Source organism: Salvelinus namaycush, chromosome 42 (assembly GCF_016432855.1).
Source record: "Salvelinus namaycush isolate Seneca chromosome 42, SaNama_1.0, whole genome shotgun sequence".
In the NCBI taxonomy this organism is placed as follows: Eukaryota; Metazoa; Chordata; class Actinopteri; order Salmoniformes; family Salmonidae; genus Salvelinus; species Salvelinus namaycush.
Window position 1 is genome coordinate 17,270,751 of NC_052348.1, and position 26,871 is coordinate 17,297,621.

The 26,871-nt window shown below is 45.9% G+C and overlaps 1 protein-coding gene across 1 annotated transcript; it reads right to left on the bottom strand.

Annotated features, from left to right (window-relative positions):
* Positions 1–4,541: 4,541 nt before the first annotated feature.
* On the bottom strand, positions 4,542–26,871 carry LOC120035185 (dickkopf-related protein 2-like). The gene is made up of 4 exons (XM_038982011.1): positions 26,317–26,871; positions 9,971–10,121; positions 9,104–9,244; positions 4,542–7,020 (listed from the first exon to the last, which is right to left on the bottom strand). Exons 1-4 carry the CDS (start codon positions 26,515–26,517, stop codon positions 6,770–6,772), a joined length of 744 nt encoding a protein of 247 aa, XP_038837939.1. The 5' UTR covers positions 26,518–26,871; the 3' UTR covers positions 4,542–6,769.

Consider the following 26,871-nt stretch of genomic DNA (forward strand, 5'->3'; position numbering starts at 1 on the left):
ATGATTTATTGCATATCTCAGCACCTGAAACGAGGTGGTTGTAAAATATCCATAAAAGTAAAAGTGTAAATTATTGAAAATAGTACTTAGTGTGCTTTACTAATTGCCTCTTCACGGTATAACAATTCTAGTCCACTTAGAATGAAACGGTCATAGCATACCAGCGCTGGCCTGGATATTGAAAATGATATAAATCTTTTCATAAAGTGCAGTTTCCATGGAATGTGGCAACAAATTATTATATATTTATTTTTGCAAAGAGAGGTGTTTATAGTTTCAAGGTCCATGGCATCTAGAGAAACTTTGGAGAAACCCTGCTTCATTACCAAGCAGCATGCCTTCAGCGGCTAGCGGTTCATCTGATTTGCTGCTCTTAAGACATTTAAGTTGGGAACATATTCAAACTAAAACTGGACAGTTTTATCTCAATCTCTTCATTCAAAGACTCAATCATGGACACTACTTCTGATAGTTGAGGCTGTTTTGTGTGATTTATTGTTGTCTCTACCTTCTTACTCTTTGTGCTGTTGCCGGTGCCCAATAATGTTTATACCATGTTTGTGTTGCTATCATGTTGTGTTGCTACCATGTTGTTGTTATGTTGTGTTGCTACCATGTTGTTGTTATGTTGTATTGCTACCATGTTGTTGTTATGTTGTGTTGCTACCATGTTGTTGTTATGTTGTGTTGCTACCATGCTGTGTTGTCATGTGTTGCTGCCTTGCTATGTTGTTGTCTTAGGTCTCTCTTTATGTAGTGTTGTGCTGTCTCTCTTGTTGTGATATGTGTTTTGTCCTATATTTATATTGTGTTTATTTTTAATTTTTAATCCTGGGCCCCCGTCCACGCAGGAGGCCTTTTGCCTTTTGGTAGGCCATCATTGTAAATAAGAATTTGTTCTTAACTGACTTGCCTAGTTAAATAAAGGTTAAATAAATACAATTTTAAAAAAAATCCAATCCAATCTAATTTTATTTGTCACATGCGCTGAGTACAACAAGTGTAGACCTTACCATGAAATGCAAGCCCTTAACCAACAATGCAGTTCAAGAAATAGAGTTAAGAAAATATTTACTACATAAACTAAAGTAAAAAGTAACACAATAAAATGACATAACAATAACGAGGCTGTATACAGGGGGTACCGGTACTGAGTCAATGTGCGGCGGTACAGGTTAGTCGAGGTAATTTGTACATGTAGGTAGGGGTAAAGTGACTACGCATTGATAATAAACAGCGAGTAGCAGCAGTGTAAAAACAAGGGTTGGGGGGGGGGGGGAATTTAAATAGTTTGGGTGGCCATTTGATTAATTGTTCAGCAGTCTTATAGCTTCGGGGTAGAAGCTTGGCGGTAGCAGAGAAAACAGTCCATGACTTGGGTGACTGGAGTCTCTGACAATTTTCTGGGCCTTTCGCTGACACGCCTAGTATATAGGTCCTGGATGGCAGGAAGCTTGGCCCCAGTGATATACTGGGCCGTACGCGCTACCCTCTGTAGTGCCTTACGGTCAGATGCCGAGCAGTTGCCACACCAGGCGGTGATGCAACCAGTCAGGATGCTCTCGATGGTGCAGCTGTAGAACTTTTTGATGATCTGGGGACCCATGCCAAATCTTTTCAGTCTCCTGAGGGGGGATAGGTTTTGTCGTGCCCTCTTCCTGACTGTCTTGGTGTGTTTTACCATGATAATTTGTTGGTGATGTGGACACCAAGGAACTTGAAACTCTCAACCTGCTCCACTACAGCTCCGTCGATGTTAATGGGGGCCTGTTCGGCCCTCCTTTTCCTGTAGTCCACGATCATCTCCTTTGTCTTGCTCACATTGAGGCAGAGGTTGTTGTCCTGGCACCACACGGCCAGGTCTCTGACCTCATCCCTATTGGATGTCTCATCGTAGTCTGTGATCAGACACTACCACTGTTGTGTCGTCATCAAACTTAATGATGGTGTTGGAGTCGTGCTTGGTCATGAGTGAACAGGAAGTACAAAAGAGGACAAAACACGCACCCCTGAGGGGCCCCAGTGTCGAAGGATCAGTGTGGCGGATGTGTAGTTGCCTACCCTTACCAACTGGGGGTGGCCCGTCAGGAAGTCCAGGATCCAGTTGCATTGTGTTTAGTCCCAGGGTCCTTAGCTTAGTAATGAGCTTTTTGGGCACTATGGTGTTGAACGCTGAGCTGTAGTCAATGAACAGCATCCTCACATAGGTGTTCCTTTTGTCCAGGTGAGAAAGGGTTGTGTGGAGTGCGATTGAGATTGATGTTGTACAGCTGATTCATCATAACCCAATAAAAATTTTCATGAACATTTGCAGATTCTCCAAATTAGCAAGACTCTCCAAAGACAGTGATAAAAGGTCAACTAAAATTACCCAACTAATTGAGGATTTTCTGTACTGCTAGTCTACACACCCAGACCTGCATTGCCGACAGGGCCTCATTTTAAAAGCGCCCATAGTGTATAGTAATAATCAATTTTAATACCAATATCAGTACTGACATTTCCATTGGAATATGCCCAGTCATATTACACAATATGTTGATCTGCCAAATTGAAAAAGAACAGATTTCACTTTGGCATGGAAATAGTGAAAAACAAGCTCATTCAAACATTTTCAGGAACCTATTGATGGTTTTTCAAGGTTATTGAACATCTGTCAAACACATTTCCAACAAAAGGTCACTTTCCGAAAAGTATAATTTTAGTCTGTAAAATAGTTTAATAACTGAGGAAAAAAATATATATGTAGAAAAATGTAAGGTTTCCAAGCGTGGAATGCCACAGAAAATAAGTGATACAATTAGGAGGCTACTGTATAGCTACTTTACAGTATATATTCAATTTAGGTTCTACACAGTGTGTATCATGTTAAAAACGTAGAAACATCTCCAAGAATATAAGCCCACTGTACACTATCAATGCAAATGTCGGTCTTTGACTGTTCAATGTGGCTGTGTAATCCCAGACTTTAATGGAAAAAAATCTGAATGTGGACGATAAATCTCAATGATTTGGCTGTAGACAAAACAGGACTCAATAAAGTCATATACAACCATTGAGAACAAACTTGATGGTTTTTAGAGTGATCTTTGGAGGGGCTTTGAGTAAAGCAATGAGGGATTGTTTGGTTTGTTCCAGCCTTCCAGGCCTTGTGAAGTGCTAAGTAAGAGTAATGATCCTACTGAAAGATGTCTTTGTTTGTTTGTTTTGGTTCATTTCAAAGACAAACCGAAGATTTGACAGTCGACAATGCCAATCATGCCACTCTCAATGAGCACATTTAGGCCACAGCTTCATGGTTGTTGCAAATGAGTGAAAAATGGAAGGCCTACTTGACTTGTTGGTGTTTTGTCATATTTATAGTCTTCAAATGAGAGAGTAAGTTAGTATTTGTGCATTCACTCCCTTGATAAAGTGCCAGATGCACCATAACTCATAGTTGTTTCGCCAACTTCCCAGCTGGACATTTCAGAGTTTCCTATTACCGACAAACACATGAACGTAGCATTTCTCCTTGCGTGCAAAACACACAATAACTCAGCACGGCTTTATATTCAGCATTAGGCAATTGATTATGATAAATCGTTGACTATTAACTGTAGAAAGGAAACTGGAGGCAAAATGCCTCTTGTTTTCAGCCTCACAAACATACAATTTCATGTAGCCAATATTTCAAGAACATTTTCTTGTCTTTGGCCGCCACAGCTTGTGCCTTGTCCAATGAGAGACCCATACGAAGGTTTCCACTGTCTCGTAAGCATGAGTGGAGAATTGTCAGTGGCCAGAAGACAGTGTCCTCTTACCTAGTCCATCTAGTTCTTTATTGTTGGACTCTGAAGATATGAACATCTACTGAAATGACTGGAGTAAACTGTAGCGAACTGTTTCCCAAACCTCTCCTCGATTACCCCCAGCCAACTAATGAAGAGCCTGGTGATAAGCTGAACTAATAATAATATATGCCATAAGCAGGCAGTTTTTATCCAAAGCCACTTACAGTCATGCTTGCATATACTGTATTTTACATGTATGGGTGGTCCTGGGAATCGAACCCACTATCGCAAGTGCCATGCTCTACCAAATGAGCTACAGCGGACCACTAATGAAGGGCCTGGTGATTAGTTGGACATTTGAATCAGGTGTGCTTGTATTGTATCAAATAAGGAACCAGATGGAGGTTTGGGAAACTGCAGTAACCTATAGAAATAAAGGTTCAAAAAATGTTATTCGGCTGTCCCCATAGGAGAACCCTTTTTGGTTCCAGGTAAAACCATTTTGGGTTCCATGTAGAACCCTCTGTGGAAAGGGTTCTACATTGAACCCAAACGAGTTCTACCTGGAACCAAAAGCATTCTACCTGCAACCAAAAAGGGTTCTTCAAAGGGTTCTCATATGAGGGCAGCCAAAGAACCCTTTTAGGTTCTAGATAGCACCTTTTTGTAGGCCTACTAAACAGTGTTCAAAGTGTTCTGGTATCAACTATTGATAATAGTAAAGTAACAAGTCGTTTGTAATACAAAATACATTCTTTATTTATTCATCCATCACTGTAAATGCACAGAAAATATCTGCTGAAAACAGTAGGACAGTGACATTTGCCTCAATGCGGTCATATTCGTGGCTTTCAGTTACTTATTTTTGGCCACCCATCCCATGAAAGTGAATGTCATTCCAGTTCATATGAATGTCATTCCAGTGCACTGCTTGCTGGGAAGTCTATCTGATGGTGTTCGCATGTTTAGGTAAAAATACCAATAATGTCCCTTTTGGAACACTGACAAGTAGAGAGCCTATAAACACCGCACAATCTGATTGGGCCCAAGCCCACCCAGGGCCACCAGTGCCTACTCGACAGACTTGAACTAACCTTGCTGCAATGTCCCCTTTAAATCATCTCACCCAATCCTTTTTGTTGTTACCTTAATATCTTTCTAATGTTTATTATTATCTGTACATGATATACATTGATTCTTAAATACAATTTCAATCGTTTCCACATTATATACAATATAAGAGCTTATTGACGTTAGAAAACTGGTGGAAATGGTGCCTGGAAAACAAATGTAAAACAAAATGGAGGTACATATTATTGCATTGACTATGTACTGTAGTGAACAACTGGTTAAGTTTAACATTGAAAATCATCTAATATGAAAAACAATGAGCAGGTAGGTACACTGTACATCCAGTAAGACGTGTAAAAAGTAAGCATTTTCCCAGACTCATGAGAAATAAAAAAGATTAAAACATTCTAGAAGGTGCAGGTCACATTTCATAGGTATTGTATAGTGAATTATATTATCATTATCAATTGAATACAGATCGCAAATGTGGGGGAAAGAGCAAAGGTTATTGGGCATATTTGCAATTACGGTAATATTTTCAGAAATTGTAAGTAGTAGTAACAGATAAAACCATGTGTTCAATATGTCCTGATTGAATTCCTGGATTCCTGGTTGTGGTCTCAGCTCCAGTCATATGGATGTCATTTGGGGACTGGAGGCACTTTGGGGTCTGCTATCAGTTCTACACCACTGACCCTCCAGTCCTGTGGTTGAACCAATCAAACTGAATCTCTTTGGATTCTAGCCTGCAATCAAACTGAATATGTTTGGATTCTAGCCTGGATTCCATCAAAATCTAGAAAACTAAACATGTTTGGATTCCAGGCTCTTAATAATAGCCTTACTATGGCATACGTCTACACTTAGACTCAACTGAGACAAATCCAGGCTAGTTCTCAACCCAAATGAACACGAATGCGAGATTCCGGAGCGGTGCCTGAGACAGCATTTTCCACCACCATCAACAAAACACCAAATGATGGAAATTCTTGTGGAAGACTCATCTCTCATCCCTCCAATAGAGTTCCAGACACTTGTCAAATCTATGCCGAGGTGCACTGAAGCTGTTCTGGATCGCGGTGCCTCAACGACCTGGTGAAACACTTTATGTTGGTGTTTCCTTTATTTTGGCAGTTACCTGTATATCTATGTTCATAATCTATACAAAACATATATGCTTTTTGTTCTTTACTAGCATGGTTGAGCCTACATGTTGGTTTGAGAGTCATTGTTATTGTAGGCGGCTATTCGTTTGGAGATTCCCACATTGGTTACACTATTGGAGTGAACGCTACAAATATAATCAGAATAGTGAGATTACAATAGCGCTTGTATCGGTTAGCTGGGGTTCCCTTAGTGTGAAAATATCCTATGTGAAATATGTGCCAAAAACAAACATAACTAGTAAACGAAGGGTGCATCACAGCAGTCTTGCCTTCATAAGGATAGATAGGAAGAGGATGATGTTTCTATGCCGTTGGTTAATGATGGCTGTAATAAAGATATGTCTTTTCTTTTCATGATGTGAAAATATATGCAACATTTTAAGGAACTTGTACATAAACCACATCCAACTTTGTGGAGAGCCTTCGACATAAAGAAGTTATTTTGCATAAAGTCCTCGAGAACCCGCTGCACAACTTAACGATGAACGCAACATTCTCAGAACCGTGTGGGAATGTTCTGAGCTGGAACACAACCAAACAGGAAGGATCATACATGGAACGGTGCCAAATGTTCTCAGAAGAACCTTCGTCTTTGCTTTAGTTTGCTGGGTATCAACCAGCCCTTAGCATCTTCCATTCTCTCTCTTAATCTCTCTTTCCAAGTCTCTCCTCTCATGTCATCTCCTGGTTCTCCTCCCCCGAAAGCAGGTCGGAGGAAGACAAAGAGAAAGGCCTCGGCAGACAGCCCTGCCTCACCCTTCAGATCCTCTGGCACATGTGAAGCCTGGACTTGGAGGAGGAGGTGGCGTCCTTCCAGACCTTGCAGGATAGGCCCTTGGCACAGTCGCAGCGCTGGAAGATCTCCAGGCCGTGGGAGCCCTTCTTCCTCTGCTTGGTGCACACCTCGCCCTGCCGCAGCACCGGCTTGCAGATCTTGGTCCAGAAGTGGCGAGCGCAGCAGTAGCCCACGGAGCAGTCCGACGAGCGCAGGCACGGGTCGCCCTCGTGTCCTGGTCAAGGGAGGGAGAGAAAGGAGTCTTAACATGGACTAGTATGAGGGAATACGTAGGGTGCACATGCAAAACATAGACCTTTTCTTACTTCTCAGCATGTATTGATATACTCGGACCCTTTACTGCATGTACTAGTATAGAATACTATATAATCTACTGTGGATTCTATTACCATTCCTTATTTAGACCAGGGATGGGCAACTGGCGGTCTGCGTGGAAGGCCCTCGGACTCAGCTATACATCAAGGTCGAATTAGAGCCCAGGGGGCCCCCATTGATGGGTGGAGAAACTGCAGCCCCTCATGATGAACTCAGATTGTTTTGTGGCCCTCACCACCATCAAAGTTGCCAATCCCTGTTCTAGACTGTGGAATGTAAAAAATGTAATCTATGTGTGGTTTGGAGCAGGGTTTTCCAAACCCTAGCACTACACAGCTGATTCAAATAACCAACTCATCATCTAGCTTTGATGATTTGAATTAGCTGTGATGTGCTAGGGCAACAACCAAAACGTGCACCCAGGGGTGGTGGCAGGACCAAGTTTGGGAAACCCTGGTTTAGAACATGGACAATTCGTGGCCATTCATCAATATGTAGAGGGTAATCATGCTCTTACATGTGAAATGTACAGTACACTCTACAGGGAAGATCCCCAACTACTAAGCCACAGGAAATGCCCATTATCTTTGTTTTGACTTCCGTAGGAAAGAGCTCAAACATACATCTAGCTTTCTTTTCATCTCAATTCAAATTACATTACAGGGCTATTATATTAGTGGACTGGAAATGTCCTTAGATTTATCAACTAAATGAACCTATTTCGGGTAGAACTTGATGTTCTTGGCAGGAGGTTTATATTACAGGTTTATATAGTCTTTCAAAGGATGTAATTAGTACGACAAATATTTATGATCCATGTTATTTAGTCATGCAAGTTTTCTGTGAAACAACCCAGTTTCCCCTGTGCCAGACGGGTTTCTCGACACACACCAGCCGTCCTGTAACTCTAACAAAACCTCCGTTTCTTGTAAGGGGTTTGTTTTTCGAAATGAAGTTCCAATCAACAGCATGAAGTTCCCACTCAGTGTTCTGCCTGAATGGAATGTTTAATATGTCGTGTTGATCTCTCGACTCTCCCTCCAAAGTCACTGCAATTGAGTTGCAGAGGCGATGCAAGATGAGAGTCAGACGCAAATGAAAAAGTGAATAGGCCTAGCGTTTACTCAAAACGACCTCAAATACTGCACCCTTTTTATACTGGCATTTTAGCATTGCGGCTATTCATTTCTCCAGAGGGCATTTACTGCACCGCCATTAAGGTGTCTCATTAGAGGTAGAACTTTATTGACAACAACACTGCTTATACGAAGTGTAGGCCTATTCACTTGTTGAGTCCGGCTAAAACGAATGCCAAAAGGGGATTCAATAATAACTCCAGTTATTAATACCACTACGAACCTCGCCAACTCGACATTCTGTGGTTTCACAAATGTATATGAGACAGCGTGGTGCTGTCAGCGAGAGTGTTTGTATGCCTGGTTTATGTAGGTGCCGTGGGGAACAGCAAGGGGCCACTGTGGTTTGGTTTCTCTCAGCCAGGCCCCCATGCTGAGCCGTGGTCTCTGAGGTTCGCAGCTGATATACGAGCCAGCGGGTAATTATAGCGGTCGTTTGCGGACTGCCGTCTCTTTAACTTCGTGTGACTACAGACAAGGAACAGAGAACCGGGACAACAGAGATTCAGCGCCGTGGACCAGGATCAGCGAGAGATATTGCGATTGCAAAATCGGAAAAGGAAACAGAGATCCCTTCATATGACTGTATATCTTCTCCCAGGCCAGGCCGAGAGGCGGTCTTCAGACCTGGGTTCAACTGGTATCGAAGATCTTTCAAATACTATAGCTGTGCTTGACTAAGCTTGCCTGGTGCAATTGAACCAATGGAGTAGTTCCAAAAGTACAAACCCCACCCATCTCTCCAGGCAATCTCAATCGAACACTCAAAGCATTTTAAGCAGATGTCAAATACTATTTAAACCCTGGTCTGTTTACAGCTGTATAAGAAGTAGGTGAAATGGCTACCTTTAATAGAGTGTTTGGCCTGCGCTGCTTTCCCACTCTTCTTCCAGTCGACAGTGCTGTCCTTGGTGGAGAGCTTGTTGTGGTCGTCCAAGGCTGAGATGTGAGGTGAGAGGACGCTCTCCGAGATAGGGACACAGATATCTACATGGATACGGCCAGCGGAGAGAGAGAAGTTAGAGGTGAGCTCAACCACCACATAATAATGATTGATTGATATCATTACAGCTAAAGACAAGCCAGGGTTTGATAGATACAGTGTCATATTCCGTCTTCTATATGAATTTCTGTTCAGGTTGGTCAACGACAGTTGTTTAACTTGTGTTATTAGGGATCATATTGTCATTACAGCTACCCGGTGACTAGTACATGTGGTTATCATTCATGTCTATTGCAGTTCATCTCTCAGAGGACACAGAGCGGAGAGAGAGGAGCATTCAGTGCTGACCTATGGGTAGAAAGCATGTGTTCAATATGGTTTAAATGTAATTGCTCCCTCATTTTTATTTAACCTTTATTTAACTAGGCAAGTCAGTTAAGAACAAATTCTTATTTACAATGACAGCCTAGGAACACTGCCTTGTTCAGGGGCAGAAAGACAGATTTCTACTTTGTCAGCTCGGGGATTCGATCTAGCAACCTAGCCCAACGCTGGCCCAACGCTCTAACCACTAGGCTACCTGCCGCCCCATTTAAATTTCCTCTGTACTAGATAGATGTCCCTCTCTGTTGCATGACACCCATCCAGTATGTCTGTTAGGAATGTTCTTGTAATATGACAGAGACGTAGTGTTCTGACAAGTGTTCACTTCACACCGACTTTAGACATGCTGACTTAAGAAGTAAGAGAGGTCCGTCAAGACAACGTACAGTTGCTGCAGCGGTTGCTGGGGCAGCACATGGCGTCTCTATGGCAACGCTTCTTCCTCCGTCGGCAGGTGAGACAGCGGGAGGGTGCTTGCTGAGGGCTGTGGCAGTAGCTTCCTACAGTGCACTCCTTATCGCTGCTGCATGGGTACACCTGTAGATGTCAAAACAGACACATTCAGAATCATGAATAATGATCACATGTATGTATCAATTAGTGTCTTGTTAGCCCAATAAATCAACTCATAATATTGGTGGTTTATTAGGGTGGTGACCCCCGACCGGGACTCGAACCCTGGTCCCTGCATGTGACTGCTAGTCACACATCTAAGCGGTTATGCCAAGAGGTCTGAAACCTCTGGACGAGGTCACTAGGTATTGGACTAAGGTCACTAATACGGTTACGTACAGTCATTAGTTAGGGAACAGTGACACTGCGGTTCAACTCAGGCTAACTAGCAACAAACCTGTCACCAATAACGTTGCCCTTTTTTATAATTGCATCATAAAAAACATAATGTTTTGTCGGTAATGGTTACCAGACATGACGGAAAACGGTTTTGGTTCCACTTACAGTCATATAAACCCCACTCCTAGACTCCATTACTTCTCCTAACCGTCACTAATTTCCCTGTCTCCCATGGCATTTTTATGTGACGGCTTTAAAAAGTCCAACAGAAATTGCTCAAGACAGTAAGCAGATTAGCAGAGTGTGTTCTGTATGAATTCCTTCTGAAGAACCAGACCTTTTTCCAACGGTGGAAAACAGTCCGTAGACTAGAGAGAGAGAGAAGGGGGACTGCTGCCTCTCGCTCAGCTTCTACGTGCCAACCTACGGCCAGGAATATCTTCAGATATTCCAAACAATGGAGCCATGACCGGATCCCCACCCAAGAAAAACACAAGTCATGGTTCACTCTATATCGAGATGGCTTTTAGAAGCCTAAATAGTTCAATGAAGCAGTCATTGGATAATAGAACCACTTGGCTATGGAGTTAGTCCATTCTGCGACCAACCGTTTTTCTAATTGGGTACCTGGGGATTTGAAAAGCAAGTATTTGGCATCCGTGGTTCTTTTCTTACTTTTCCATCTCATAATTCCACCGATTGATTCTCTAAGATCACTGAGGGTATGTCTGAAATGGCACCCGGTCAAAAGTGTACTATTTAGGCAATAGGATGCCATTTCAGACAGTGCCTGAGACATAGGCCGTAGTCTGGAGAAGCTATGGCGACATGATAACAATTCAATGTGATTTCCTTCAGTCCTCAGCCACCAACCGGGTCTGCTGAACACATTGATTTAGGTGAGCCGAGATGACCGAGGTAGAACCGCAGTGTGTCCATAAACATAGCAACCATTCAACCACAGTCCACAGGGCAGCCATAATGAAAGGGCCCGGCTCACTTTTTCCACCACAAGTGCACACAGCAATGCACACAACCACGGGATTGTACTTTTTTTTTTTACACATGGCGTACCGTCTGGTAGCCCCCAGCGTCGCACGAGTATGAGGGCAAACGAGTTCAACTGAAATAATATCATAGTCAGATGATATAGTGTTGTGAGAGTATTTTGAACATGTCGAGTGAGAGGGGACACTGTACTGTACACAAGCAACTCCTCCTTGGACAAGGTCCAGAGTCGGTCGATGAGGCTGTTTCAGTCTTTTGCTGAGGTCTGGCCACTCCAACATCAGCCACCAGGCAACAGCCACCAGGCACCAGCCACCAGGCACCAGGCAACATGCCACCAGCCAGCATGCCACCAGGCACCAGCCACCAGGCAACATGCCACCAGCCAGCATGCCACCAGCCACCAGGCACCAGCCACCAGGCAACATGCCACCAGCCACCAGGCAACATGCCACCAGCCAGCATGCCACCAGGCACCAGCTGCCAGGCACCAGCCACCAGGCACCAGCCACCAGGCAACATGCCACCAGGCACAACCACCAGGCACCAGCCACCAGGCACCAGCCACCAGGCAACATGCCACCAGCCACCATGCCACCAGCCACCAGGCAACATGCCACCAGCTACCAGGCACCAGCCACCAGGCACCAGCCACCAGGCAGCATGCCACCAGCTACCAGGCACCAGCCACCAGCGACCAGGCAGCATACCACCAGCCACCAGGCAGCATGCCACAAGCCACCAGCCAGCATGCCACCAGGTAGCATGCCACCAGCCACCAGGCAACATGCCACCAGCCACCAGGCAACATGCCACCAGCCACCAGGCAACATGCCACCAGCCACCAGGCAACATGCCACCAGGCAACATGCCACCAGGCAGCATGCCACCAGCCACCAGGCAACATGCCACCAGCCACCAGGCAGCATGCCACCAGCCACCAGGCAACATGCCACCAGCCACCAGGCAGCATTCTACCAGCCACCAGCCACTAGGTAGCATGCCACCAGTCACCAGCCACTAGGTAGCATGCCACCAGCCACCAGGCAACATGCCACCAGCCACCAGGCAACATGCCACAAGCCACCAGCCACCAGGCAACATGCCACCAGCCACCAGGCAACATGCCACCAGCCACCAGGCAACATGCCAACAGCCACCAGGCAACATGCCAACAGCCACCAGCCACCAGGCAGCATGCCAACAGCCACCAGCCACCAGGCAGCATGCCACCAGCCACCAGGCAACATGCCAACAGCCACCAGGCAACATGCCAACAGCCACCAGCCACCAGGCAACATGCCACCAGCCACCAGGCAGCATGCCAACAGCCACCAGCCACCAGGCAACATGCCAACAGACACCAGGCAGCATGCCAACAGCCACCAGGCAGCATGCCACCAGCCACCAGGCAACATGCCACCAGCCACCAGGCAGCATGCCACCAGCCACCAGCCACTAGGTAGCATGCCACCAGCCACCAGGCAACATGCCACCAACCACCAGGCAACCTGCCACAAGCCACCAGCCACCAGGCAACATGCCACCAGCCACCAGGCAACATGCCACCAGGCAACATGCCAACAGCCACCAGGCAACATGCCAACAGCCACCAGGCAACATGCCACCAGGCAACATGCCAACAGCCACCAGGCAACATGCCAACAGCCACCAGGCAGCATGCCAACAGCCACCAGGCAGCATGCCACCAGGCAACATGCCACCAGCCACCAGGCAGCATGCCAACAGCCACCAGGCAGCATGCCACCAGCCACCAGGCAACATGCCACCAGCCACCAGGCAACATGCCACCAGCCACCAGGCAACATGCCACCAGGCAGCATGCCACTAGCTACCAGGCAACATGCCACAAGCCACCAGGCAGCATGCCACCAGCCACCAGGCAACATGCCACCAGGCAGCATGCCACCAGCCACCAGGCAACATGCCAACAGCCACCAGCCACCAGGCAACATGCCAACAGCCACCAGCCACCAGGCAACATGCCACCAGCCACCAGGCAGCATGCCAACAGCCACCAGCCACCAGGCAACATGCCAACAGACACCAGGCAGCATGCCAACAGCCACCAGGCAGCATGCCACCAGCCACCAGGCAACATGCCACCAGCCACCAGGCAGCATGCCACCAGCCACCAGCCACTAGGTAGCATGCCACCAGCCACCAGGCAACATGCCACCAACCACCAGGCAACCTGCCACAAGCCACCAGCCACCAGGCAACATGCCACCAGCCACCAGGCAACATGCCACCAGGCAACATGCCAACAGCCACCAGGCAACATGCCAACAGCCACCAGGCAACATGCCACCAGGCAACATGCCAACAGCCACCAGGCAACATGCCAACAGCCACCAGGCAGCATGCCAACAGCCACCAGGCAGCATGCCACCAGGCAACATGCCACCAGCCACCAGGCAGCATGCCAACAGCCACCAGGCAGCATGCCACCAGCCACCAGGCAACATGCCACCAGCCACCAGGCAACATGCCACCAGCCACCAGGCAACATGCCACCAGGCAGCATGCCACTAGCTACCAGGCAACATGCCACAAGCCACCAGGCAGCATGCCACCAGCCACCAGGCAACATGCCACCAGGCAGCATGCCACCAGCCACCAGGCAACATGCCACCAGGTAGCATGCCACTAGCTACCAGGCACCATGCCACCAGCCACCAGGCAACATGCCACTAGCCACCAGCCACCGGCCACCAGGCACCAGCCACCAGCCACCAGCCACTAGCCACCAGCCACCAGCCACTAGCCACCAGGCACCAGGCACCCGTCAACATGCATTAGTGTCCACTTTGTATGAGCTACACAATACCAACCCCAAAAATGCACAACAATGACAACAGACATTGCTACAAACAGCCTATTTAGGATTTCTCCATCCAATGTTAGATTGAAGTAATAGCAACATGTTTGGGCTGCTCTACGTCGGGCTGGTGCTGTACTGACAGATCTGCATCAGAACTGACCACCATTGCAAAGCATTGAATAATAAACATGTGAATACTAGAACAGAAAATCATTACAGTCACGATAATGAACGTGGATTAGGATTCAGAAGGGTTACGTCACCATAAAAGGCCTTGTTGCTAAATCAAAATGTACACCACATGTTTGAGCGGGCTCTCAAAATACCGAATATCTCAATATCTTCAGATCAGATGTTATTTAATATCCATGTGCTTAAATAAACTGAACAGGCTTAGAGGTATTTGGACCTTGTGTGAGCAATGTCGAGTTTGTCACATTGAAAACACATGGAGGAACTAATAAACGTCCGTCCAGTAATACAATGAAAATAAGAGCAAACAGAAAAAGAATAAGTTGCAGCACGGTGATATCCTAAATGGTGCCACAGTTGTTATTGAAGCTCAGGTCAACCTTTTATGTTTGGAAGGACTTGCTTTTCCAAGACTTATCAAGACATTTCCAAGAAGGTATTATTGATTAATAACCATTAAGAAATAATACGTTCTTGGAAGTGAAACCATTAAGCAATAATAATAATAATAATTGGAAATGTCTTGATAAGTCTTGGAAAAGCAAGTCCTTCCAAACATAAAAGGTTGACCTTAGCTTCATGTTTCTGAACTGGGCTTGTGCCCAAATTCTCCTGCAGTGAAGCGAGGCGAATGTAACGTAGAGCTAACAGGGTATTTTACATGCTAGCCTATGTCAACAATGACATCATCAGAGCCAAGAGTTTCAGATCATGTTCGTGTTCTCAAGTTCAGTGGTATCAACTGAGGCCTGTGGCCGCCCATAACCTAATGTAGCAGGCATAAAAGAAAACGCCTGAGCAGAGTTCCCACATCCGGTCTTCAGCGGAAAAGGAAGCTAGGTTGTATCCCTATATCTATATCTACCTATATCTATCCTACCCTGTCTTTCTAAGGTCTTCAAAAGCCAAGTTAACAAACAGATCACCGACCATTTCGAATCCCACCGTACCTTCTCCGCTATGCAATCTGGTTTCAGAGCTGGTCATGGGTGCACCTCAGCCACGCTCAAGGTCCTAAACGACATCATAACCGCTATCGATAAGAGACATTACTGTGCAGCCATATTCATCGACCTGGCCAAGGCTTTCGACTCTGTCAATCACCACATTCTTATTGGCAGACTCGACAGCCTTGGTTTCTCAAATGATTGCCTCGCCTGGTTTACCAACTACTTCTCTGATAGAGTTCAGTGTGTCAAATCGGAGGGCCTGTTGTCCGGACCTCTGGCAGTCTCTATGGGGGTGCCACAGGGTTCAACCCTCGGGCCGACTCTCTTCTCTGTATACATCAAGGATGTTGCTCTTGCTGCTGGTGATTCTCTGATACACCTCTACGCAGACGACACCATTCTGTATACTTCTGGCCCCTCTTTGGACACTGTGTTAACTAACCTCCAGACGAGCTTCAATGCCATACAACTCTCCTTCCGTGGCCTCCAACTGCTCTTAAACGCAAGTAAAACTAAATGCATGCTATTCAACCGTTCGCTGCCCGCACCTGCTCGCCCGTCCAGCAGCACTACTCTGGATGGCTCTGACTTAGAATACGTGGACAACTACAAATACCTAGGTGTCTGGTTAGACTGTAAACTCTCCTTCCAGACTCACATTAAGCATCTCCAATCCAAAATTAAATCTAGAATCGGCTTCCTATATCGCAACAAAGCGTCTTTCACTCATGCTGCCAAACATACCCTCGTAAAACTGACCATCCTACCGATCCTCGACTTCGGTGATGTCATCTATAAAATAGCCTCGAACACTCTACTCAACAAACTTTATGCGGTCTATCACAGCGCCATCCGTTTTGTCACCAAAGCCCCATACACTACCCACCATTGCGACCTGTACGCTCTCGTTGGTTGGCCCTCGCTTCATACTCGTCGCCAAACCCATTGGCTACAGGTCATCTACAAGTCTCTGCTAGGTAAAGCCCCGCCTTATCTCAGCTCACTGGTCACCATAGCAGCACCCACTCGCAGCACGCGTTCCAGCAGGTATATCTCACTGGTCACCCCCAAAGCCAATTCCTCCTTTGGTTGTCTTTCCTTCCAGTTCTCTGCTGCCAATGACTGGAACAAACTGCAAAAATCTCTGAAGCTGGAGACTCATATCTCCCTCACTAGCTTTAAGCACCAGCTGTCAGAGCAACTCACAGATCACTGCACCTGTACATAGCCCATCTGTAAGCAGCCCATCTATCTACCTACCTCATCCCCATACTGTATTTATTTATTTATCTTGCTCCTTTGCACCCCAGTATCTCTACTTGCACATTCATCTTCTGCACATCTACCATTCCAGTGTTTAATTGCTATATTGTAATTACTTCGCCACCATGGCCTATTTATTGCCTTAACTCCCTTATCTTACCTCATTTGCACTCACTGTATATAGACTTTTTGTTTTCTTTTGTTCTACTGTATTATTGACTGTATGTTTTGTTTATTCCATGTGTAACTCTGTGTTGTTGTTTGTGTCGAATTGCTATGCTTTATTTTGGCCAGGTCGCAGTTGCAAATGAGAACGTGTTCTCAACTAGCCTACCTGGTTAAATAAAGGTGAAATTAAAAAATAAATAAATAAATAAATCCCTGAAAACTGGATGCATCCGGTCGTTGGCAACTCTGCTGCCCATGAACAATTAACTAGCCCTAAGAGAAGGAGAAATTAGACTTGGTTAACCCCACAATGCTCTGAAGCATTGACCAATGAGATCAACACCACAGGAAAGTGTGTAGCTATGTTCTGATGTTGAAAAATAGCCTTTAATCTTGAAATGTGAAGATAGATATCTTGGCCCTACAGTACCCTATACTGTCTCTCAGATTTTTAGCAGGTGGTTCCTGGCTATGCAGTCTAGGATTGATTAGAGTGGAGCTGTACTGTACTCTGCTGTAGGAAGGGCCTCCTCCCTTCCCGCCCTCCCCTCACTATCCTCCCCTTCCTCCCTCACCTCTTCCATCAAGCCTCCATCATTTCACAGGAGCCCTTTGAAATCCAGTGACCGATAATCTCACTTTATCTTGCCATGTTTCAAAACACCTCATTGACGCCACGGTCCTCTGAGGGGAGGCGGCGGTTTCGTTTGGATGTGTCTCATTTGATCACTACTCCACTAGCTCACTTTATTGGCCACTTTTTTTGCCGCCGCCGCCACTCCCGATCCCCTATTTTCCCTAGACACACCATATCACATGAAAGCAAGAGGCTATCCCTGTTAGAGGAAGTGGGCTGTGTACCTCTCTGGGCATGCAGGCTAGACCATAAAGAGGGAGACAGACGCGGAGCGATGAGGGAAGGCCCCTGGCTCCCCAGTCCTGTCTCGTGCTGCTCTCGTGGTGTTATAAGTGGCCTGGGCTTTGAAGGTAGAGGGAGGGAGGGAGGGAGGGAGGGAGGGAGGGAGGGAGGGAGGGAGGGAGGGAGGGAGGGAGGGAGGGAGCATACACCAGTTTTACTCCAGGATACATGAGTCTTTGAACCTGTCCCTTACTCTGTATTTGCCCGTATTTACCCAGCATCAGTCATTCCTAAGGACTGATATCATAATATGATAGGAGTGTAACACATGTTCATAACACCACAACACAAAGTTAGTGGAGTGTTATTTACCTCAAGTCTAGTCACGGCAGATGAGGCAGCTACTGTACTTCAGGGCAACTGTGACACATAAGATTCCGTCATTTAGCCAACTGTCAAAATGTATATTCAAACCGTTCAAACATCAAAAGTCTGGTTAGAAAAGGCGAGCTGTGCTCACTATTCACTTAAGAAGATTAAAAGAATGGCGTTATAACAGTAATATACACACACACACACACACACACACACACACACACACACACACACACACACACACACACACACACACACACACACACACACACACACACACACACACACACACACACACACACACACACACACAGAGCCACACACAGAGCCACACACACTGTTAAGAGAACTTGGAGGGCAATTGAACTTGACCTTGGACAATCAAGCATGGAAACCTGAAACTGTGATTGGTAATCATGGTCAGCAGCACCGAGCCTCACTGAGTCTAATAAACTATGTCACCAAGTAAACAAACGTCCTCTGCCCTCTAAGGAGAGACGGTCTCACAGTATCAGATAACAAAGAGACAGCATCAAACACATACGCGTCATAAGAACCTTAAGAATACAACTTTGGCTCTTTCATCACTCAAAACACAGGTCTTTGATGGGTTAACTCCTGGATTGTATCGGTCTGTGACTCTGGTGACAGAGTCTCCGTATAGGCTACACCATGTGCTGAATGTGCTGAATTTAGAGAGTTGGGTCAACTTGGAACATGTTCTATCTTGTTCTAATTCCAGACATTCAGTTACATAAATGTGTTTAAATATTCCCCATGTAATGTTAATGGAGAGCGAACATGGCTGCCATACACTGACTATACAAAACATTAGGAACACCTTCTGCCTCAATTAGTCAGGGCATGGACTCTACAAGGTGTTGAAAGTGTTCCACAGGGATGCTGGCCCATGTTGACTCCAATGCTTCCCAAAGTTGTGTCAAGTTGGCTGGATGTCCATTGGGTGGTGGACCACCCAATGGGAAACTGTTCTACATTAAAAACCCAGCAGCGTCACTGTTTTTGACTGAAACCGGCACGCCTGGCACCTACTACTGTACCATACACCGTTCAAAGGCACTTCAATATTTTATCTTCCCATTCACCCTCTGAACGCCACACATTCACAATCCATGTCTCAATTGTCTCAATGATTAAAAATCCTTCAAGAACCTGTCTCCTCCCCTTCATCTACACTGGTTGAAGTAGATTTAACAAGTGACATCAATAAGGGATCAAAGCTTCCACCTGGATTCACCTGGTCATGAAAAGAGCAGGTGTTCTTAATGTTTTGTACACTCAGCGTAGAATGTTAAAGTGTCATGGAAACGTATCATAATGTAGAAACCTCAATGTCCTAACTCTTTAAATACACTCAGAACCATATTGGCCCTACACCAGCGATCAAAAGAAGGGCACATGACTGAGCCGGAAACCCCAGTCAGAGCTGGGTGTAGCTCAGTGAGGTGTTAGCCTGTGGATAGAGAAGGGCTCTGTGTCTCCTGACTCTCATTAACAGGTCTAAGTACAGAGGTAAGTGAAATGAATTCCCCTCAGGATACTCTGCTGGCCTGCTAGGGCCCCTGATATCCATTATGGCCCATCTGGGGCCCACACTCGCCCCCCAGGGCCTGCTGACTGGAGGGGTGAGAGACAGCCAGGAGACCCGCTGGGCCCCCCTGACTGGAGGGGTGAGAGACAGCCAGGAGACCCGCCGGACCCCTGAGACGGAGGAGACGGAGCCTTGACGGCGGCTAGCCTAGCGCTAACAAGCACTCACACCTCGGCCTGCTTTGTTTCCCCCTCTCAGATCGTTAAGATCACTAAACAGTTACTTAACCCTGGAGGGGGGAGGGAGGGGTGCTGGCAGGGCGAGAGGGGGGAAGAGAGGGGAGAGAGGGGACCTAGCGCTCAACTTTTACTGGGGGAGCCTAAGCGATTCGGTCCTGGCTTGTTAAAATAATCTCTGTGTTGAATTAAACACAGTTTTAAGACTACTTAAAACTGTATGGATGTCCAGGCACTGGTAGGAACAGCCAACCACTGTTACTGTACGCATGACTCCACTTCCCCTTGTGGGTTCAGAGGTTAGGGTGGTGAACGTTCCCTGCCCATACCATCCATCTGTACTGGTTCTCTAACTTACTGGGAACCAGTGGCCACCCAGGAGCATCGGGTCTGAACATCTCCCAGTCAAGAGGGCCTTTTACTTTGCGTTACTTCGGTTTGGTTTCACGCAAGTCAATTCAATGTGAAGGGGAATAGGGGATGGAGCCACACACTCATGCAGCTTGTTTTAATTGTAATGATTGAATCACTTGGGACTGTCACAACCTGACCTTGAGGTTGGAGCGCAAAGTGATTCATGTGACATTTATAGTCAGCGAGAGCGGAGAGCGGCAAAGTCAGTGCAAAACTTTGTCAACCGCCGAGGGAAACAAAAACAAATTAGTCTGTCATGGTACTTCCTATATAGATCCACCAATAGCTTTGACATATTGGATAGAGCCCAACTTTACTAATCTGACAATTTAAACACCAAATTACACCGCGGTTTCCTGCAGGCTTCTCTGGGTGGCCGCGGTGCTCCCCTCCCCGACTCCCCATCTCTAATTTGTGACTTTTGAAAGTGAGCCAGTGGGGGTGATTTATTGAGAGCTTATGTTGCAATCCTTCGCATATCCTTTCATGTCGGAGAATTGGAGGCCCTGAAGGAATACATTTCAACAGCTTGAATAATGCTGTATAAAAATGAACACCCTTATTTTGAGGAGGTCTGCTGTTGAAGGAATCTGACGGAGAAATGTGGGAAAGTGACTAAATGGATGTGATGGTGAATTATGGCGATAGTCTCTCAAACTGTGAAGTTTAGAAGTGTTATAAGCGGACTATCACTCATGTCCTGATCCACTGCCTCTATGAAGGAAGGTGTAATATTCTGCCAACGCTTCATCACGAATTATAACAACCTTAACATTACGCCAACGTCTTCATAAATCTACAGGGTAGAGAAGGCCAAGGTTCAGCCAGAAGAGATTGGTTCTAATATTTGAGGTTTCACAACACCGCTTTCCACTGATGCCCCCACGCAGCTCTAACCCATCGCATGTCTCTGACCCACCGCATGTCTCTGACCCACCGCATGTCTCTGATCCACCGCATGTCTCTGACCCACCGCATATCTCTGACCCACCGCATGTCTCTGACCCACCGCATATCTCTGACCCGCCGCATATCTCTGACCCGCCGCATGTCTCTGCCCCACCGCATGTCTCTGACCCACCGCATGTCTCTGACCCACCGCATGTCTCTGACCCACCGCATATCTCTGACCCGCCGCATGTCTCTGACCCACCGCATGTCTCTGACCCACCGCATGTCTCTGACCCACCGCATGTCTCTGACCCACCGCATGTCTCTGCCCCACCGCATGTCTCTGACCCACCGCATGTCTCTGACCCACCGCATATCTCTGACCCGCCGCATGTCTCTGACCCACCGCATGTCTCTGACCCACCGCATGTCTCTGACCCACCGCATGTCTCTGCCCCACCGCATGTCTCTGACCCACCGCATATCTCTGACCCACCGCATGTCTCTGACCCACCGCATATCTCTGACCCACCGCATGTCTCTGCCCCACCGCATGTCTTTGACCCGCCGCATGTCTCTGACCCGCCGCATGTCTCTGACACGCCGCATGTCTCTGACCCACCGCATGTCTCTGACCCACCGCATATCTCTGACCCGCCGCATGTCTCTGACCCGCCGCATGTCTCTGACTCACCGCATGTCTCTGACCCGCCGCATGTCTCTGACCCACCGCATGTCTCTGATCCACCGCATGTCTCTGACCCACCCCATGTCTCTGACCCACCCCATGTCTCTGACCCACTGCATGTCTCTGATCCACCCCATGTCTCTGACCCACCGCATGTCTCTGACTCACCGCATGTCTCTGACCCGCCGCATGTCTCTGACCCACCGCATGTCTCTGCCCCACCGCATGTCTCTGACCCACCCCATGTCTCTGACCCACCCCATGTCTCTGACCCACTGCATGTCTCTGATCCACCGCATGTCTCTGACCCACCCCATGTCTCTGACCCACCGCATGTCTCTGCCCCATCGCATGTCTCTGACCCTCTGCATGTCTCTGTCCCATCGCATGTCTCTGACCCACTGCATGTCTCTGACCCACCGCATGTCTCTGACCCACTGCATGTCTCTGACCCATCGCATGTCTCTGACCCTCTGCATGTCTCTGTCCCATCGCATGTCTCTGACCCGCAGCATGTCTCTGACCCACCCCATGTCTCTGACCCACTGCATGTCTCTGACCCACTGCATGTCTCTGACCCTCTGCATGTCTCTGTCCCATCGCATGTCTCTGACCCGCAGCATGTCTCTGACCCACCGCATGTCTCTGACCCACTGCATGTCTCTGACCCATCGCATGTCTCTGACCCACTGCATGTCTCTGTCCCATCGCATGTCTCTGACCCGCAGCATGTCTCTGCCCCACTGCATGTCTCTGCCCGGCAGGCACCCTGATCACCGGACAAGTGTTGGTGCAAATCAAAAAATCGAGGCAGGTTCACTTCAGAGTCAGGCCATTCTCTATAGAGTCAATTGTTCATTATGAGTATATAATCTAACATAAAAAGCTAGTGAGGACCTTTAGTCGCAAAAAAAGCAATCACCATGACCCACTATTTGCATGGTTGACTGCTCAGTATCATCCACACTATAACAAAAGCTCCTATAAGCCATCACAAATCGATGCCACACGTTGCCAATTAAAAGCCCGTGAAGACTTCAAGGTTCGTTATCTTTGATTTACATCATAAACAACCACTTCAGATGCCACACAGCAGGTCAATAGAGTTTGCCTGTGGCCCGTGATTCATGTCTGGCTGTTGTTGAGTGCTGGCTGTAACATTACAAGGCTGGAAACCATTCTAGCAGACAGGAGAGATGGGGAGACACACCACCTCCCATTGAAACCATTAGCCATCTAAATGTACCGTGGCGTTTCACTCTTATAACAGTACGGTGGTGGTCTCCACACATACACACACTCATCCCCAGTGGTCCATTCTATCCAAACCACTCCAGTTTATTGCAATGGCAAAGTTGTAAGCAGACATTTAAACAGAGGTCTGGCACAGCTCTGGTGGCTGGAACGGTTCCCACTACACAGAAGAGACTGAAGCTAGTCCCTTTAATCCTCACTCATCTGAGTGGTAGGATCTCAGAACAGTGCTCTCAGCAGTAGGGAGCAGCTCCCACACTACAGTGTCCACACACACACACACGCACGCACGCACGCACGCACACACACACACACACACACGCGCACGCACGCACACACACACACACACAGGCTACAGACAGGCATATCCCCTTCATCCACTGGTATCATTACAAGTGACATTCTGGAGACCTGTATAAGCCTACAGCAGACACTAGTCCAAGCCAAAGCTAAACTGCAGCCAACCAGTAGTTACACTGGTATAAACACTTTGATTGTAAAAGACAAAGAGAATCAACTGTTTCTTCTCTGTTGAGTTGAAATTATGATTTTTTTTAAATGTGAAACGCTGGCTTAAATGTATAGCAGGGGAAAACAGAAATGTGGCGCCATCTACTGTTCAAGAAGATGCCAGAAATCACGTAAACAGTGTTGCCTTTTACATTTGATAACAAAGAGAAAAAAAAGAAAAGAAAAAAGATCTAAACTAATTTTGTCAACTTTCATATTAATTTACTTTAGGAAAAACTCCCTAGAAAGGCCAGAACATAGGAAGAAACCTAGAGAGGAACCACACCTCTTCTGGCTGTGCCAAGTGGAGATTATAAGAGTACATGGCCATTAAGGCCAGGTCGTTCTTCAAGATTTTCAAACGTTCAAAGATGACCAGCAGGGTCAAATAATAATCACAGTGGTTGTAGAGGGTGCAACAGGTCAGCATCTCAGGAGTAAATGTCAGTTGGCTTTTCATAGCCGAGCATTCAGAGGTCGAGACAGCAGGTGGGGTACAGAGGGAGGGAGGGAGGGAGGGAGGGAGGGAGGGAGGGAGGGAGGGAGGGAGGGAGGGAGGGAGGGAGGGAGGGAGGGAGGGAGGGAGGGAGGGAGGGAGGGAGGGAGGGAGGGAGGGAGGGAACTATTTATATATGTATCCTATTTTTTTTAACTTCACCTACAAAATATGAACACATTATATACCTAAACATACGGTATGAACATATTATATACCTAAACATACGGTATGAACATATTATATACCTAAACATACGGTATGAACATATTATATACCTAAACATACAGTATGAACACATTATATACCTAAACATACAGTATGAACACATTATATACCTAAACATACAGTATGAACACATTATATACCTAAACATACGGTATGAACATATTATATACCTAAACATACAGTATGAACACATTATATACCTAAACATACGGTATGAACATATTATATACCTAAACATATGGTATGAACACATTATATACCTAAACATACAGTATGAACACATTATATACCTAAACATACAGTATGAACACATTAAATACCTAAACATACAGTATGAACACATTATATACCTAAACATACAGTATGAACACATTATATACCTAAACATACAGTATGAACACATTATATACCTAAACATACAGTATGAACACATTATATACCTAAACATACAGTATGAACACATTATATACCTAAACATACGGTATGAACACATTATATTCCTAAACATACGGTATGAACACATTATATACCTAAACATACAGTATGAACACATTATATACCTAAACATACAGTATGAACACATTATATACCTAAACATACAGTATGAACACATTATATACCTAAACATACAGTATGAACACATTATATACCTAAACATACAGTACGGCACCTGAGATCCAGTTTCAATAAAACAATTGGAGAACTAATTAGGTAGAATGCTTTTTTACAATTCACACATGAACCAAACTATAGCGTAGCTCCAGTGGTATAAAGTACTAAAGTAAAAATACTTTAAAGTACTATATAAGTATTTTTGGGGATATCTGTACGTTACTATTTATATTTTTGACAACTTTTATTTCACTACATTCCTAAAGAAAATAATGTACTTTGTACTCCTTACCTTTTTTCGTTACATTTTGAATGCTTAGCAGGATAGGAAAATGATCCAATTCACGGACTTATCAAGAGAACATCCCTGGTCATCCCTATTGCCGCTGATCTGGCGGGCTCACTAAACACATATGCTTACTTTGTAAATTATGTTGAGCTATTGGGATGTGCCCCTTGTTATCCATACTTTAAAAACATTTAAGTGGCACCGTCTGGTTTGCTTAATATAAGGAATTTGAAATGATTTATACTCGTACTTAAGCATATTTTTGCAATTACATTTACTTTTGATACTTAATTATATTTAAATTGAAATACTTTTAGACTTTTGCTCAAGTAGTATTTTACTGGGTGACTTTCACTTTTACTTTAGTCCTTTTCTATTAAGGTATCCTGACTTTTAGTCAAGTATGACAATTGGTTACTTTTTCCACCACTGTGTAGCTCTTTACCCCGGGGCACTAGGCCTATGCAGACAGCCAGGCTAATTCCCCACTGTGTTGAAACAGCAGGAACTGATAACACTTGGAGTGCATATTAAGTGGTCGGTAAGAGTATCCTTCACACTCAGCCCACAGTTCCGTCTAATAATTCCAGAACGCGTCTGGAGCGGTTTAATGACATTAAGAACCAGACAGAAAATAATCCCCGGTGTTAACTTACTTTCTCTCACATTTCTACTGATCATGTTAATGATTTGCCTTGGAAGCGTGTTGGACCCGACAGTGGCGTCAAGGTCTGAGATGCAATTAAGGTTTATGAGGGGTCCAATCCCTGTAATTTCCAATAACGATTCACACATGAGAGAAGTTTTCATGGTATAGGGGCTGATACCGCTATTTTAGTTCTCGTCAAAAAACTTCCATGGGCAGTTGGGCACCACGCGCAATGTTTGGGGGCTTGCGTAAAGCAAAAACGCATGTATTGGAACAGTTGTAACCAGCCATTTAAATGCAAAACGGAGACATCTAAAATACTTATACCAATACGATTATTCAAAACATGAAAAGGGATGTCAAAACAGTAAATTATTACCAATGTCCTCGTCAAAAGTTGTTACAATCAAATCATAACTACAGTAATATGTGTGTAAATCAAAAGAGAACGATGAGATTACCTGCGCAAGGATGTTGCCTTTCTTGGTGATCCCGGGTTGGAGGGTGGCTGAACGGTTCGTGGCCGGAGTGGGCTCTCCCATCAGAGCCGCTTTGATGGAGTTTGGCTTGGAGCGCTCTGCTCTCTGCGACTCTCCCATCCTCAAGGCCGCGACAAGCAGCGCGAAAACACACCAGAATCTATTCCGAGTCAGGCCGAGCATCCTTGGGAAACAATTGTTTAGAAATGTTGCCCAAAAAATAAAAACGGATTCGAATAGGATAAAGCGGGCGACCCGGACCTAGCCAATTACGCATAAAGGTATCACAGAAACGCGCGCTCTGTTACACTGTGTCCATGTGTTAAGTTGACCACTTGCGAATAAAGTCAATAACGGTAAGTGTTCTCTTTTTAACGAATCAGAAAAGGAAACGGGTTATTGCCATCGACAGAAATGCCACTTTTATGACAACACCAATAGCTCAATCTAAAAATCAAATCAAAATGATGAGCCTCAATGAATAAAAAAACGCTGACGCTCACAAGGTCAGGGTGAAACTTGACAAGCGACTTCCAG